Source organism: Anser brachyrhynchus (genome assembly GCF_964034855.1).
Source record: "Anser brachyrhynchus genome assembly, chromosome: 3".
NCBI classification, from domain to species: domain Eukaryota; kingdom Metazoa; phylum Chordata; class Aves; order Anseriformes; family Anatidae; genus Anser; species Anser brachyrhynchus.
In genome coordinates, this window is record NC_137696.1 from 50,326,864 (window position 1) to 50,343,029 (window position 16,166).

At 40.6% G+C, this 16,166-nt stretch overlaps 1 protein-coding gene across 5 annotated transcripts in view; it reads right to left on the minus strand.

The window, feature by feature from the left end:
* KIF25 (kinesin family member 25) overlaps positions 1-14,544 on the minus strand; it is a 43,353-nt gene extending 28,809 nt beyond the window's left edge. Inside the window, exons 1-6 of one of the 5 annotated variants that reach the window (XM_080584000.1) lie at positions 14,033-14,544; positions 12,019-12,084; positions 7,093-7,209; positions 5,135-5,273; positions 1,874-1,977; positions 477-565 (exon numbers count right to left, since the gene is read on the minus strand). In XM_080584000.1, coding sequence (XP_080440126.1) covers positions 477-565; positions 1,874-1,977; positions 5,135-5,273; positions 7,093-7,209; positions 12,019-12,084; positions 14,033-14,107 — 590 coding nt within the window. In that variant the 5' untranslated portion in view covers positions 14,108-14,544. Of the gene's footprint in view, positions 1-476; positions 566-1,873; positions 1,978-5,134; positions 5,274-7,092; positions 7,210-8,072; positions 8,215-8,926; positions 9,039-10,224; positions 10,317-12,018; positions 12,085-14,032 lie in introns of those variants that run through there. The other 4 variants (XM_080584002.1, XM_080584001.1, XM_080584003.1 and 1 more) reach the window with 4 other exon arrangements.
* Positions 14,545-16,166: the final 1,622 nt, after the last annotated feature.

The following is a 16,166-nucleotide window of genomic DNA, read 5'->3' on the forward strand; positions in this document are numbered from 1 at the left end:
TTATAAACTAGCGATGTAGAGCCAAATTATACTGAAATAGAATTACCAGTGTTTGTGCTGACAGCAAATCCATTCTGCAGCATGGCAAAACAACTGAAATGCTGAGTGTTTTTCTCTACCTGTAACTTCTGACAGCTGCTATTACATTACTGTATCCCAGGCTTTGTACCAGACGGTGAATATACTCTACACTGACTGCAGGAGTGTTACTTCTGCCAATCCACAGATAATCCTGGACTGTTAAACAACTACGGACTTCTGTTCAGGTGGACACAATTTTAGACTAAGGGCTAAGATTGACTAATGCCAATTTAGCAGGAGAAAGAAGAAAGAGTAATTAGTTTTTTACCACTCATGACAGATATAAAAACAGAAAAAAATATAGAACACAATTGTTCTTGTATACATGTGACTATTATTTTCACTTTATATTAATTATGAGTCAGACAAGATATAACACAGCCATAATAAATTACCTATCTTGTGATATTGAATGTTCGTCAGCATTATCAAAAGGTAGAGATGGCCGGATCCTGCAATGGACTCTGATATTTCCTCTCAGCTCCTAGGATTAGATTATTAACATTATTTAACACAAAGTACTGTAGAGGACAAATACACTCATGCAGACATGAATGTGTTTAAGAAAGCAGGCAAATTCGCAGCCTTAGGCTTAGACTCTGTGGAGAAAAAAAGATTGTATCAGTATCATTTGCTTTCTCCTAACTTTAATTGAGAAAGTATAATCTCTTCAGAGCTCAGAAATGGTATAGTCCTCTCCAGTCTATATGAAAAAGAAAAGATGCTTTCAGTGAGCCATTTTCTCCTCTCAATCTCCTTCCTCTTCATTTGAGCTTCTTCACTTATATTAACTCAAGAGCCAAGATTAAACAATGCATTTCTCCTCAACCAGCCCTCGGGAAGATACAGGATATAAAACATTTTGTTCCTTTTCCTCTGCACTGTATGTTCATACATGACTAAAATTGATTTTAGCATTGATTTTTCCCTTTAGGCTGCTTCAGACTTTTCCTTATCTAACCTGATGATCATTTCTTCTCATTGTGTATCACTGAAAACAGCTTGCTTGTGGTGACTAGTGAACACTGGCATTAACTCCCCACACTGCCTTGGGGAATATCCTCTCAGTAAACTGCAACACAAAGCAGAGTTTGGAAGGTAAGTACTTTTTAACAAAGAAGTTTCTTTTTCCCAGGTAGAAAAATTTAGACGAATCTTGCTTGAAAGTGGCTTGTCTTTCTAAAAATCAGGTCCCGAATCAGGCAACCCAAAACTAGTCATCTGGGGGATGGGCAGAAAGAGTAAAGTTAAAGAACAAAAAGGAAAAAAAATGAATCTCAAACAAACCATCACTAACATCTGAGCAGGATACAGCTACATATATTTTCCAAAAAAAAAAAAAGGAAGACGATTTTTCAATTTCAAGTTGATTGCTTTAAGAATTCTAAAACAATTTCAAAGGTATATTTCCAATTAATTGAACCTGAATTGATAAAGCTTGAATTTCACATTGTGGAGGAATTGCTAGAAGAGAAATGGCATCTTCCAGAAGCTACACTCTTAGGGGATAAAGAAACTCAAATTTTGCTCACTATTCAAAATTTATGATATTCCTTAGGGCAATATAATCCAGGAGTACGTTTAGAAGATGCTTCTGTAAAAAGAACGGACTGTGGCTTACTGTGAGATGAAAGTGCCTCAGCAAAGAAATGCTCCTTATATAGAAAGTTGAGGGTGAGGAGTGTTAAGTACACTTATAAAGGACAAGTATATTAATTAGTTTCATTGGTGATGAAATTATTGGTATAATTACAACAAAATAAGAAAATGTTCTGTCATTGAAGATACTTACAACTAAGCTGTTATGTAGAACTCTCCTCTTTTGCTTTTCTTTTTCATATCTCTCTGTCACCTCTTGTAGGGACTGCTCAAGATCAAAAGCTTTTATCTGAAACACTGGAAGAAGAAAGCTGTTTCAAAGAACTGACCTCTGTGACTTTACAAAATAAATTTTCCAATAGTACCTCATGAAATATAAGCATAAAACTTTTTAACTTCTTCCAAACTTAAATTAGGAAGATTAGTTCCTGATTTACCAGACGCATCAGAAAAAAAAAATCCATTTCTTCTCACTATGTAATGTCTATGCACAGTTAAAGATAACTAACACAGGTACATGTGCATTTTTGAAAAACGATCAAAAAGAGAAGACATTTAAAGGCAATTCAAATGTGTAAGCTTACTTAGAATAATGTTATCTGTCAGTGAAGCCTGAAACCTAAGCCTGAAGCAATCTGCTTCTGGATGGGGCTGTCACTTGTGAGGTTTATGCCATATTTGCAGACTATTAGATTCATTAACCTATCATTTATCATCAGTCTCATTTACAGCGCTACTAATCCTGTAAACAGCTCGAAGGTTCCCCTTTAAGATTGGTACATTCACTACATGGGTAGGATTTCATAAAAATGATTGATCTTTTGAACCCTAGGAAGTCTCCTTCTGAAAACCGAGGAGAGCAGTAGGGGGCATTATAAAAGCCTTCTACCTTCACAAATGGTTTTATTTCAGCCCAATTACATCAACACTGAGCAGGCCTAAAACAAACATACAGTCCAGAAGGCTCATAATGTGACTGTAAACTTGTGTAAAAAGCAAGCTTTTAGGAACCCCAGTGGGAAATCAATTGCTCCAGCTATTAGCAAACAGTTCAAAGATGACGAGTAGCAAGCAGTCAAAACCATGGCCTGAGAGCTGTTAGCAGGATAGCCACCAGCCTGAATGTGTTACCTTACAAAAAAAAAAGACTTAAAATTTCAGCATGTCACATACATGATTTATGTTCTCTGAAGTAGGTTAAAAATCAGGTAACTTCAAAGGACATTTGTCTGCACTAGAGATTTCTCAGATGTTGTCTTTATAGTTTCCAAGCTGTTCACCTCCAGCTCACGATGTTCCTTCACAGCGCATGCACACAGGGGAAACATGATGTTAATAGTTGGGGAGCATAAAGCATAAATGCTTTTCTTGCATACTATATGTGGACTAACATTAGTTTGTCTTCATTTGGAGAACCACATGCAAGTCTACAAAAACAAATTGTCAAAGGTGACTCTTTTATTCACTGACTCCAAATCATACAGTATTTTTCAGAGGTGGGAATCCATTATTTAAATAAGCTCCATAAGAAGTATGCTAACTTACAAACTTGTACACACACAAGCTTTCAATTCTTGAGTTCTCTTGTATGAGCAAAGTTAAAGATAAGCAATAGGTGCTAAGAGTACTTACTCCTTTCAGTCTTCAAAGAGAAAAAAAGATTGTTAGGAAAACAGGCCTATAACAAAAGAGTATTGGACACTTCTCTCTTATCTGAATTATTGCTATTTATATTTCACTGGGAAAGATGACAATAGCCTGATTTTCAGACAATGACTGAATATTTCTAATGAAGGGACTACCTAATTATTACAGAAAAAAATGTATAGTTTGCTGCATGTCTATTACAGCCTGAAAATTAACCTACTTAAATGTTTTTTCTATAGTTCTCTCATTTTCAATCTCTACTTTAGGATTAAACTGATAACATATGCTCTCTCTAGAATACACACTTTGGGCTTTTTGTTTAGGAAAGATTATATTTAATTTCAGGACATCAATTCTGACTGTAATATTAATATCTTAAAAAGAGAATCTTCATTTAAAACATTTGACAGAGATCTGAAAAATGGCCAAATTAAAAACGTCACCCACCTATGTACCAACGCACAATTTTGTTACAGGCAACAAAGCCTCTTCTGGTTATAATTTCATAGAAAAAATGGAAGGTCAGTTCAGTCAACAGGAATTCGCAGGGCTTCATAAGGAATATTCACTATTTATGTACACCACATTAGCTCAAGTGCCAAATCAAACCTCCTTTCTGTTCTTTTAGCTCCCTGCTTCAATAAGGGGAACATTCACCTTCATCTAAGGTTAATTTTATATTTTTTCTTTTTCCAGTTTTAAAGGTAACTTTTTAAAGCATTTTCTCTACACAGATAATACAGTAATCTACTCCATTTTAATCATAATATAATATCTAACATACAGGGACAAGTCCTGCAACACCTGTCACTGAGCATGCTGTTTGTTGCTGTTGATGTGAGTAGCCCCATCAGAATCAAACCAGTCCCCAAATTATTTCAAGTATGTACAGCAGGAGGAAAACGTACCTTTTATATGGCAACACAAAGATATCAGAGAATCACACAGGGACTCTGATTACAAATTTCTGTATTTGTTGTTAGTTCATCAGCCTCATAAGCTTCAAACAATTAAAGCCCCATGTCACAATCTGGTCTGTGTCGTGTTCTCAGACCTGGTAGGAGCACCACCAGAATCGATTAGATGGGAAGCAGGTGCCAATAGAACCAGGTATAGGACCAATGCACTTAGTCCTCAATGATGAGGGCAGAGAGTACCAGTGCATTGCAGGGTCTGCTTTATATGTACACATGAATGAGGACCTGAATTCTGAAACAGAATTCAGAATTCTGAAACGGAATTCAGGTAAATTCTGGTAATTACCTAGATAATTCTAGGTAAAGAGCATTCCCTATGGTGTTGTTTTCCACAGACCAGTAAGTGGGACTGGTTTTAATTTCAGAGTAAAATTTTCTCCTAAATATACAGAAATATTAAAATCTGGTCTGTCCTAAATTCAGATATTATTTTCAGAAAACTCTGAAATCACCTAATTCCTTATTTGGGACAGTCAAAAGCAGACAAATTTCAGCTAAAGCAACACATACATTACTGAGCTATTTTAAAATCATCATGATAAGAAGCCTGAGAACTTTGGTTTAAAAATGTTACAGCTGAGTTAACTCAGTAGTCTAGTAGCAGCTGCAATCAACACAAAAGCTGAATCCAAATTATCGGCCACATTTCCCTGAGAAAATGCAGGGTTATTTGTACTCTTTCTAACATTTCAGGACTCCCTGATGATCTAACATCAAACAAAACAAAGTGCTTATATCTCAGAATCAAACTCAATCTTTCAATGCTACTAACATTTGCCAATGACATTGTTGATGTTACACGTTTGAAATGTAAGTGCAATGAGCCTTACTTTGCATTGCTTCATTTTGCAGCTGTATCTCTTGGACTGCTGTCAAAGCTTGGTAAAGATAAGCCTTGCATTGACGCTGAAAGTCTTTCGAAAGCTCAAGAGCAAATGAACGGAGGCTTTTCATGTCTTGCTTAAGCCTCTTAACAGCAGGAAGAAAAAAATATGTTATAAAGACACAAAAACAGCCATTAAGGAAGAATCAATATAACCACAATACAAATAACAGAGGTGAGATGTCACAATCAGGAAGAACCCTCTACTTGATGAGAGGAAGTCTTTAGGAGTCTGTCTTTCAGCACATTTAGAGAAGGATCTTGCAAAATATTCACCAATGTCACATCCTAAAGATTTCAGCAAGACTTTAAGGATCCTTACTATCTTACTTGATATACAAGGACCATCACACAGCTTTGGCTATAACACAATATTGTTCTTATTTCATCAAACAAAAACAAGTTTGTGTGTTCTGTCCACTTAAAAGACATATCCAGAATTAGCAATGTAAAACTGTGATCCATGTATCCCTTACAGCATTCATTTTCAATGCTTTGATCAGGAGGTATATGTTAAGGTTCTCCCTAAGTCATTTTGTACATGAGCCAGTTCTATGCCTCCCTACGAGAACTGATGTGTTTTGAATAGATCAGAAACCTTTATTTTTCATGAAATATTTTCATTATTAATGTAACTCAGAATATTATACATGATGCAACTTCTAAATGTTTATAAGAACAGCTCACATTCACTAAGAAGTCCAAATAAAGTAAAAATAAATGAACTTGACTTTAGGATTAGGACACTTCATGCCATCTTAGTCTTGGAAAGGACACGTAAAGCCATCTGCAAGATGAACTTAACAATACCTTCTCTCATAGAAACACTGTGATGTTTCATTAGTCAGCCTTGTACAAAGTGTCACATATTATTCTGTGACATTTTATTTTTCCAGTTTTGGTACTGACCTTGAATTAATTAACTAGTTTCAATGATAAAACAATAAACTAAACTAAAGGGAGAAAATCACTGTAGTTCTCTTTCTCAGAACATAACTGCAAACATTTTTTTTTTTTAATTACAGGTATAGGAATGCTATTAATTTAGACTTTTACTTGGAGAGCTTTACGCTCTTTTAGCATTCATTGATCTCTGGCTGTAAACCATCACAGCCACTGATATTGTATCACAAGCAGTTCTGCCATTCTAGCTATCCTAAAATATAAAACTCCACTGCAAGACCTGCCAAGAAGTATTGCTATAATTAAGCTAAATCCTTTTGCTTGAAAGAAACAGATTTCTTTCCTGATCTATTTTTGCTACCCCAAGCTATTCAGTGCTACCCTGAGAAAAGCTGATGTTTTAAGTATCCCTAAAAGGAACACAGTGTTCTGTGGAGTAACTTAAGGAACATGTACCTCAACAAAGAAAAATATTATTGTACTAGTATTGGGAGAACAGTTCCAGTATCTTTGTTGCAAATGAAGACAACCTGACTGAGAGAACAGGGAACTAATCCTGATTCCGAGGTCCTCCAGAACAGAAGAACTCGCGGTGAAATGAATGGAGCTCTCCACTGCTTTTGTTAGGATCTGGCTACCTGGTTAAATGATATCTCAAGTATTGTTTCTTAGGGAATGTCTATATGATAGTCATATCAGGGATTCAAGATTTTGACTACTAAAATATCTAGTTCAGGTATTGATACCAGTCTATACATGAGATCCTGGAACTCACAAGCAGCCGCTTACCGACTTCCCAGATAGCTTTGCAGTTATTGAAGCAAAATCACTACAAGTTTTAAGCTAACTCAGACACTGCGACACTTGCTGCAAGAACTGCTATGAATACAATAAAGCCATAGATCAGGTTCAAATCTGACCATTTTCTGTTTTACTATATTTCATAAGCATGTATATGTTTAATGCATAGACTATACCTACATTATTATTAAATGTCCTTACCTTTATTGCCTCGTCTAGGTGGGTTACAACAGAACCTCTCTGCAATTTCTGCTGCTGCCCATGAGCAGAGTAGAGCTGCAAGACTTCATTAGTGCTTCTTCCAGCCAACCCTTGATACTGTTTAAAAAAAAAAAGGAAAAATCACCTAAAAATCACTTCAAAGTGCTCCTGTTTTTTGTTGTGTTTTGTCCCCTTTGTCCCTTTAAACATTGGTAAGTCAATTATCTGATTACACATGATGTCCTAATTACACAATTTCTTTGCTTTTTACATTATTTTTTTTCAGGATCATTTCTAGGTAAACTGCCTAACATCACAATATTCTACTTCTATAGGGTGTTAAACCTCAACATGAGACTACTAAAACATGAGAATACTAAAATGCTTTTGCAATACTTAAAACCCCGTACTTGTGCTTGAGGTGGATCTAAGCTAAAACCATGCCTTCACTCACAGAGAAGAGGTGCTTACATAGCTAGCATCCAACTATATTTAACGCAGAAAGCTCTCTCAGAAGACATAAAACAGGACGAGGGGCACACCAGCTAACCGCTGAAGTCCTGAAAGGATGATGATACACAGCCCCCAGCTTGGTGCTCATCGCTTTAGCTGCCTGCCAGCACCGACTCCATCGCATTCAGTAGAGTTACAATGGTGCAAAACTGCACGTAGCTGGGTCTTCAAAGTAATCAAAGCAGGTTTTTTTAAAGGGAGGTGGAGGAGAATGCTTTCTAGTAATCTAAAATATCCCATTATGTAAAAGCAATTTTTATGGCTAAATTTTTGAGATGTTGAAATCAAAAGAATAACAGAAACAATACAACTTGAAATATGTCCAGGTAAGAACAGAGGGATGAAATCTATGTGGAGCACTTGTGAAATTCTGCAATATGACAGAATCTGTATTATATTAAAAACTACATTTTTGTCATTTATTGACAACCCCGGTACTTAAAATCAGCTGCAACTTCTTCACCTACCTTTCCCAGCAACCAATCGACACCTGTCATTCCTTAACCAGAACTGACAGTCTCCTTCCTTACGTTTGGGATGCTCTTGTCTCTGGCCCATACTGATTTCCTACCTTATTCAGAGCATAAATTCGGTGACTGCAGTTCCCTGCTATTTAAATTAACAGAGGACAGAAAAAGCACAATGGCATGAAAGAGGAGTTTGATTTAGTTCCAATCACCTGACAATGACAGGAAAAAAACTAAGCAGATTTAATTGTATTTGAAGTTTAACTACAGATGACATCTGCAAAAACAACAATATAATATGTGGGAGATGTTAGAATAAAGAAAAATAATATTTTCCAAGAAAAATATTTCACTTGTCTAAACCAACTTTTTCATAGCCTTTTTATTTGCAAATGCAACTGGAGGCCCTGCACAGCTACATAACATTTTAATGCTAATATAAAAAGTGCTTACATGGAAAAGACAGAGCAGAAAGAGATTATTTTAAAAGTATTCTTCTCTTTTATTACAGGCTTTAAGCTCCCAGAAATTGAGACAGCTCCTATACTGCTGTTCCTATGTTCTCTTATTCTGGGGATTTGCAAGACTCATGTTACTCAGACACAATATTTATAAACGTGCTTGACAAAAATGCATACAAGCAGCGCTCCAGAATTAATATTGAAACCACATATCAAAAATTAAAGGTATGTACAAGCAGTTATAGTACTGAAGCGTTGTCATTAAATGAGCTTAAGTTAACAAAAACCAAATGTATTTTTAACATCTGTTTTCTACCACTTGCATAGGTTCCCCCTGACCATCCTTTTTTTTTTTCTCAGCACAGAGGACACAAATGCAATGGTCAATTCTACCTTCACTGCAGTCAACTTCTCATCCCTCCCACTGTCAGGTTTGGCATTTTTGCAAATGCTGCCGTAGTTTTGAGGTTTTCTCCATTAAAATGGCTTTTGCATTCATCAGAATTCTTTGCAGGTCAAAATTTGCAAATCTGGCCTTGGGCATGAGAAGACAAAAAACTGACTATAAATCTTCTTATTATAGCTTTATTATAAACAGAAGCGAAAACAAACTATTTAACAGCATTATCCAAATTGCAGTCTCAGTTCTGCCACCAGACCCATTCTGGCAGACTTGGCTTTATGTGTCTGCAGGATCAGGACCTCGGGAGCTGCAAACAAAAGCAAGGGGTATGCAGGTAGGGAAACGTTTTCAAATAGGCAAAGGTAAGCCTACAGACAAAGAATCTGACCTTTTACGTTCAGTAACAACTCATAATATGCTGCTAAGTAAACAATATACAAGGCTGTAGAAAACAGTGGCAGTGCTGTTTATTCATGATTGTCCTGAAGATAAAGGCAAGGAAAGGTCTATAGCAGGAGATAACATTTATATTAGATTGATGCAACTAACAGACAAACTTTTACACTGCAAATCCTAATTTAGGGCCGTCCTCGTAAGTTTGTCTTCAAAGCTCCACATCTCACTCCAGCCAAAATGAATCCAATTAGCTTTTACAAGTAAAGCATGAGACCTCCGCTAACCCCCATCACTACGCCTGAACTCGTCTCAGCTCATTCAGGCAGCTCACCTGCACACCAGAAGGGTTAGCGATGGATAGATGAAGGCAGCAGCTTTTCTTCACCAGCATAACTGGTGAAAAAATGGGAGAAATGGTGCAACATTCACAACCTTATATTCATCTAATTAAAGTCAGTTTTCTTTTAAATAGAGACTCTTCAGTTAAGGTAAAACTATTTTATGTTAGTGGAGTTCACACTGTCAGATTCCTAGGCCAAATTAGCCAAGTAAAATAAATATTTTAATTGTATTTACATAACAACCTGAGTAGAAACATCAGTGCAAGGCTAATTGCAATGCATTTCTGCTAATCATTTGCCGTTGCTTCTGACTGATGGTGATAACACTGGTATGCTCCTCATTTTCTGTAGGTGCTCATATCTTCCAGCACCTTTTGCAATAAACTGAAACAATGCTGTGTTTTTTTTTTGTTTTGTTTGTTTGTTTTTTGTTTTTTATTCCCCCCCTCCCCCCCTCCCCAGCGGCTACACATTTCATCTGTAATGGAAAAGCTGGGCCATACAGAGATCCAAAGTGTCTGGCTCTGGAGGAAATCTTATGTTATGCATACCTACTGATGGTTTCTGAAGGAAAAAGTCGTTTGTGGTTGTGCTGTCCTTGTGTCTGCCCTTCCGCACCCTTTTGTCGGTTTCAGTCACCTCTGACAGAGGAAAAAGACGTCTCAAAAGGCTGCATTTCTGCAGCACATCCCCACAAGCGATACAGGTCTGAAAGCCTTATGTTTCACCAGCCGGCAGGCACGTGGAGCTCATTCACTGGGCAATGGCAACACGTAGCTCCAGCCAGCACGCAGCCAGGCCTGGGTGAGAGGTGCCATCTCCTGCTTCTGGCCCAGCAGAAGGGCCAAACAAAAGCAAGAGACGGAGGTGTCACTGAAGTGGGGAACGTATGAAGTTGAGAGAAACGGGACCGACTCAGTGGGCTTGGAGGGTAGCTGGGGGTGTGCAGGAAGCAGAGGGAGAGGTGCCCCCTGCAGACACGTTGAGCTCTTGAAGGGTTCTCCCAGAAACGTAAACTAGAGGTGCAAGCTCTGCAAAGGCTGTGACAATAGCCCGTCAAACAGTAGAAAATGCTTCAGGATAAAGTAGATTAAATGTTTTTCAAAGCTTGATTGCAGGCTAGATGGTAAATCTCAGAAGATTTTTGATATGTACGCAAAACCTTTCCCTGTACTGGCAGTAAGTACTTTGTGCACATTCCCTTGTGTATAACAGGGACTCCTGACAATGCAGTTAAAAATCAACTAACCGTGATGCATGAATCCATGGAAAACAAGGCTTTATTATCTAATACTCAGATAACTACGTCCCACACCTGAAGCACCTTACTGACTAGAAAAAATTCTTGTATTTGTGAGAGTAAGAAAAAAGCTGAAATATTTAAGATTTTTATTAAATATGATAAAGCTGAAAAAATCAACAGAAACATTTTCTAAGAATAAATTACAGTATTCTTCTGCATACCTAGCAAAACTCATTTCAGATGTACCGTCTGGATTCTAATCAGGCTTTGAAAACTGTTAAACCCACTTTTATCCACAGGTGTTAACAGACCCACAGGGAGGCCAAGTGGCTTTCCTGAGGTCACACAATCATTTAATGCTTCAGAGCAGATTAGAAACTCTTGGCCAGCAGTCTCTGTTGCAACTAAGTCTCACAGCTGGCTCTAGTCTAGAGGTATAAATAAATATTCAAAGTACTCTAGATCTTTGAAGTCTTACCTTTGAAGACACCAAACATTATCACAGGCTACTGCTTGTTGCAATAATGGTCTAGAAATAATATTTCCTTCTGAAGAAGGATATAAAGAACTGAGGGCATCGTTATTGCTGCGTGCTCTGTAATTGACTTCTGCAACAACACTGCCTTTTCTAGACAGCTCTAGCATTAGTGCTATTAAGACATGCAAAAAGGACATCTTTGCCTACACACAACGAAATATGGCTCCTGCAGTCTACGAACAGTGTTTTTTAAAGCATCATCTAAATTATATCTACAAAGTATTTCTTCAAAATCTACCCCCGTCTTTTAGGCAAACGTTTTCACTGTAAGCAGAAAGCAAAATTCTGTATTTCATTCTTGTAGAGTCTGTCCCTCAGTTCGCTTTTGCAGATTTAAAACAATGGCAAGTATTTAAACGTGTCCCAGCTTCTAGTTACTTAATCAATCAGTCTATTGTTATTGCTACCATTCACGATTAAAATAATAAAGAAACACTGAGCCTTAATCTTTTCATAGATTTCCCCAACAGGAAGATTGCAAAATATGAAAATATGAAGGTTGACTTCAGTGCCTTTTTTTCTGTTTCCACAATAATTCTTTCTGGAAAAACAAAAAATAAATACCTCTGCAAGTTTTAGATGAAGAGCAGCATTTTCAGTTTCCAGGACAACTATTCTTTCTTCTTTGGTCTACGAAAACAAAAACAAGAACAAACAACGCACCCAAACCCACAAAAGCAAAAATAAAATAAATTTGAGTCTGATGTTACTTCATTATATACTTTTTGTTGTTACATACCATTGTTTCTCAGTCTCCTAAAAATCAAAGGAATACCAACCCCAAATCTTCCCAGCAAAATAACATTTGTCTACAAGCACATAAAATTAGGATGAACTCTTAATGCTCCTTTATTGTGTATATTTTTGCTCATTTTGCTTGCTTACGTGAGTACGCATATGTAAAAAAATTTTAACTGCTTTTGCTTTACAAATCATCTCCTGACATCCTCCAGATCTATGATCCTTAGTGAAGTGCTCTGTTATTTATTTATAAATAATCACACAAGTTTCCAGTTTCCTACGCTGCGCTGTTAGAGACCTTCAGTGGTATAGCAGCAAGCCTGTTCTGTACTAGCGGTGTCTGCAGAATTAGCTGGCTCCCCGTCCTGCCCAGCAGCAGGCCCAGGAAGGACGGGCACAGCTCTGAGGCCCAGTTTCTAGCCCAGCCCCAGGCGGAGCCGTCCATCCCCCACATCAGACGGCCTGGCAAGTTCCCATTGAATCCTGGAATATCCTGAGCTGGAAGGGACCCACAAGGATCATCAAGTCCAACTCCTGGCTCTATACAGGACCACCCAAAAACCAAATCACATTTCTGAGAGCGCTGCCCAAATGCTCCTTGAACTCCAGCAGGCTCGGTGCCATGACCACTGCCCTGGGGAGCCTGTCCCAGTGCCCGACCCCCCTCTGGGTGCAGAACCTTTCCCTAACACCCAGCCTGACCCTCCCCTGTCCCAGCTCCATGCCGTTCCCTCGGGTCCTGTCGCTGTCCCCAGAGAGCAGAGCTCAGCGCCTGCCCCTCCGCTCCCCTCGTGAGGGAGCTGCAGGCCGCCATGAGGCCTCCCCTCGGCCTGCTCTGCTCGGGGCTGGACAAACCAAGGGGCCTCAGCTGCTCCTCAGGCATCGTCCCCTCTAGGCCTTCATCTTTGCAGCCTTCCCTTGGGCACTCTCTGATAGTTTTATGTCCTTTTTATACTGTGGTGCCCAAAACTGGGCACAGCGCTCATGGTGAGGCCACACCAGCACAGAGCACAGCAGCACACACCTCTACCAGCTAGCAACGCCGTGCCTGATGTATCCCGGGGTACGGCTGGCCCTCCTGGCTGCCAGGGCGCACCACTGCCTCATGTTCAACTTGATGTTGACCAGAACCCCCAGCTCCCTTCCTACGGGGCTGCTCTCCAGCCTCTCATCCCCCAGTGAGTACATACAGCCAGAGCTGCCCCATCCCAGGCACAGAATCACGCACTTGCTCTTGTTGAACTTCACACAACTGGTGATGAGCCAGACCTCTAACGTTTTATGGTTTCCTGCAAGGCTTCACTGCCCTTGGGAGAGTCAACAGGTCCTCCCATTTCAGTGCCATCTGCACACTTACTCCATATGCCATCAACTCCTGCCTTTACGAAAACCTTGAAGAGAACTGGCCGCAGGGCGGAGCCCAGCAGAACCCCACCAGCGGCTGCCCACCAGCCTGATGCGACCCCATTTGCTACAACCCAACCGGAGCCTGACCCAGTCGTTCACCCAAGTCGTTTTTGTCTAGCTGCGTACCCAGCATTCTGCCCAGAGGGACACTACATGAAACAGTATGGAAAGCTTTGCTGAAATGCGAACAGACTGCAAATTTTAACCCTTAGAAATATATTTTTAATAGGGCAGAAAGAGGAGCAACAGGCTTGCTGCAGGAGCCAGAGCCATCAGGTCAACCCGAGTAACACCGGCCCCGCCCACCCCACCCAAGGCCCCGCCCACTCACCCGAAGCCCCGCCCACCCCTCCTGAAGCCCCGCCCACCCCAGCCGAGGCCCCGCCCATCCATCCCGAAGCCCCGCCCACCCCGAAGCCCCGCCCCTCACCCGCAGGCTGCGCTCCAGCTGCCGGACGCGCTGTGCCCACACGGGCCCCGGGCCGCTCCCGCCGCGCGGCCGCATCGCGCTCCCCGCCGCCCCGCGCCTCGCTCCTCCCCCCGCCCCCCGGGGATTTAAAGCGGCCAATGAGAAAGGCGGCCGGGGCGTCCGCGGCGCTGCCACGGTGACAAGCACCGCCCCTCCGCCGGCGGGCGCTGCGATTGGCCGGGCGGGAGCTGTAGCCCCGCGGCTACGGCGGAGACTTCAGTGGCAGCGGGAACCACCAATCGCGGCGCAGGGAGGGCGCTGGAGGGGCGGAGGCAGCCGGGGGAGGCTGAGGAGGCTGCCCCAGGCAGCTCCCCCCTATCGGCGTTGTACGGGCGTTTTTGGTTTTATTTATTTATTTTTTGTTTGAGAAACCCCAACCAGCATCATAATCACGCAGGAAGCCCCTTCTGATAGTACCCGTCTCTCACAAGCTCACCGCAACAGCCCTTCTCTCCCCCCTACTGCAGCCTTCTCCCCCCTCTCCAAGCCGCTTTAAAAAGAAAACGTTCCCAACTTGTGCGATATTAAGGACCTTAAATGAGGAGTCAGACAGGATATTTATCAACAGCAGCTAGTTTTGGAAATATTTTAATAGCCCAGGGGTGCAACTCGATTCTTGCCCTGGAGCTCTGGTTGGTAGATGCCGCAGCAGTCACGTCAGAACAACCTTGTCTTCCCAATGTAACTCAGCTTCACCTCAGGAGGATGGTTCCTGAAGCTTAATGGTTTTCTCCCCTAATCTGTGTTTTTTGGCCACTATAAGTAAGATTAGAAATGTGGTTCCTGTAGGCCATGAAAAGAGAACATTCATCATCACTGACTTTGAACTAGCGGCCCCAAATCAGGCATGCATATATTATGCTTTAGTCATTTCTTTTTGCAGACGTGAATGTTGGATAGTACTCAAAGCTCAGTCCCATCTGTATCAAAAAAAACCCCCTGTGATCTGTGACTCACCCTCGCTGCAGCAGTTCTCTTTGGGGATGTTCCTTCTATATCCAAAGCTCAGGATAAGCTGCTTGACAGGGAACAAAACAGACTGGCAGGGAGATCTAGGCAAGAAACAAAAATCCATCTTTTGGAAACACTGCACGGCTGTATGTCAGCATGCTTTTCTACACTGATCCTTTGATCTTTGAAGAGTCTCATTTTTTCCACAAACTTCTACCAATTTGATTTTGTCTTCTCCCTGCAAAAGAAGAGTCCTACCTTATTAGAGATGCTTCTGGGGAACCAGAGGGCCAGAAATCTCATGATGTTGAATCTACTGCACATTTTACTCTATTAATTCTAACATCAGTGAAACACTACAGTGGATTATAAAAGCTAATAAATTAGCGTTGTGTTGAATACTGCTGATGCATTTCATGTTAACCCCAGTAGTGGAAACAAAACACTAATGGGATCCCAGCTTCAGCATTCTGATATGAATTGGCCATTACACCATTCCCAAAGCAGCAACTACAAACAAAATAGGTAGAAAAACACCCAGAAAGATACTGAGATAAGTTTGCTTTTGTGCCAAACACGGAGATTCTCTGCTGCTTGCCTTCATATTTTCTACTGCCTAAATGACAACACATTTCCCACGTTCAACACAGCCTATCTTTTAAAGCTTCCAAAGACACCATCTACTTCATTTCTCAACCCAATTTTATTTAAATGCCTCTCATTGTTCTAGACAGACACACTTGTAGCCAAGGGTTGAAAAGAACTGGCACTAATTGCCTGAACGGGTTCTCCCTAAGTGTTGACAGTACTACTAGCGTTTAAGTGATCCTAATACTCACAAACCTGTTGGTTGGTTCAATCTCCTGTAGACGAGTACATAGTTTGTCATCATTCCCCCCCCAACCCCTGAGATGAAGAACAAGTGAGCTGCACTTAAATCTGTTTTATTAGTTTGTATCATTTCCCCCCTCCTTTGCTCTTCCATATAAAGTCCTGCTATCACCTTGCATTATAGAAGATAATTACAAGCAATGTGCAGCTTACAGCTCCCAGGAGAACTATACAGAGGGAGGAGGGAGTGAGGAGTAAGCATGAGGATGCTTGACCTCATGAGAGGAAAAGCTACTGAAATTTTATGTCTGAA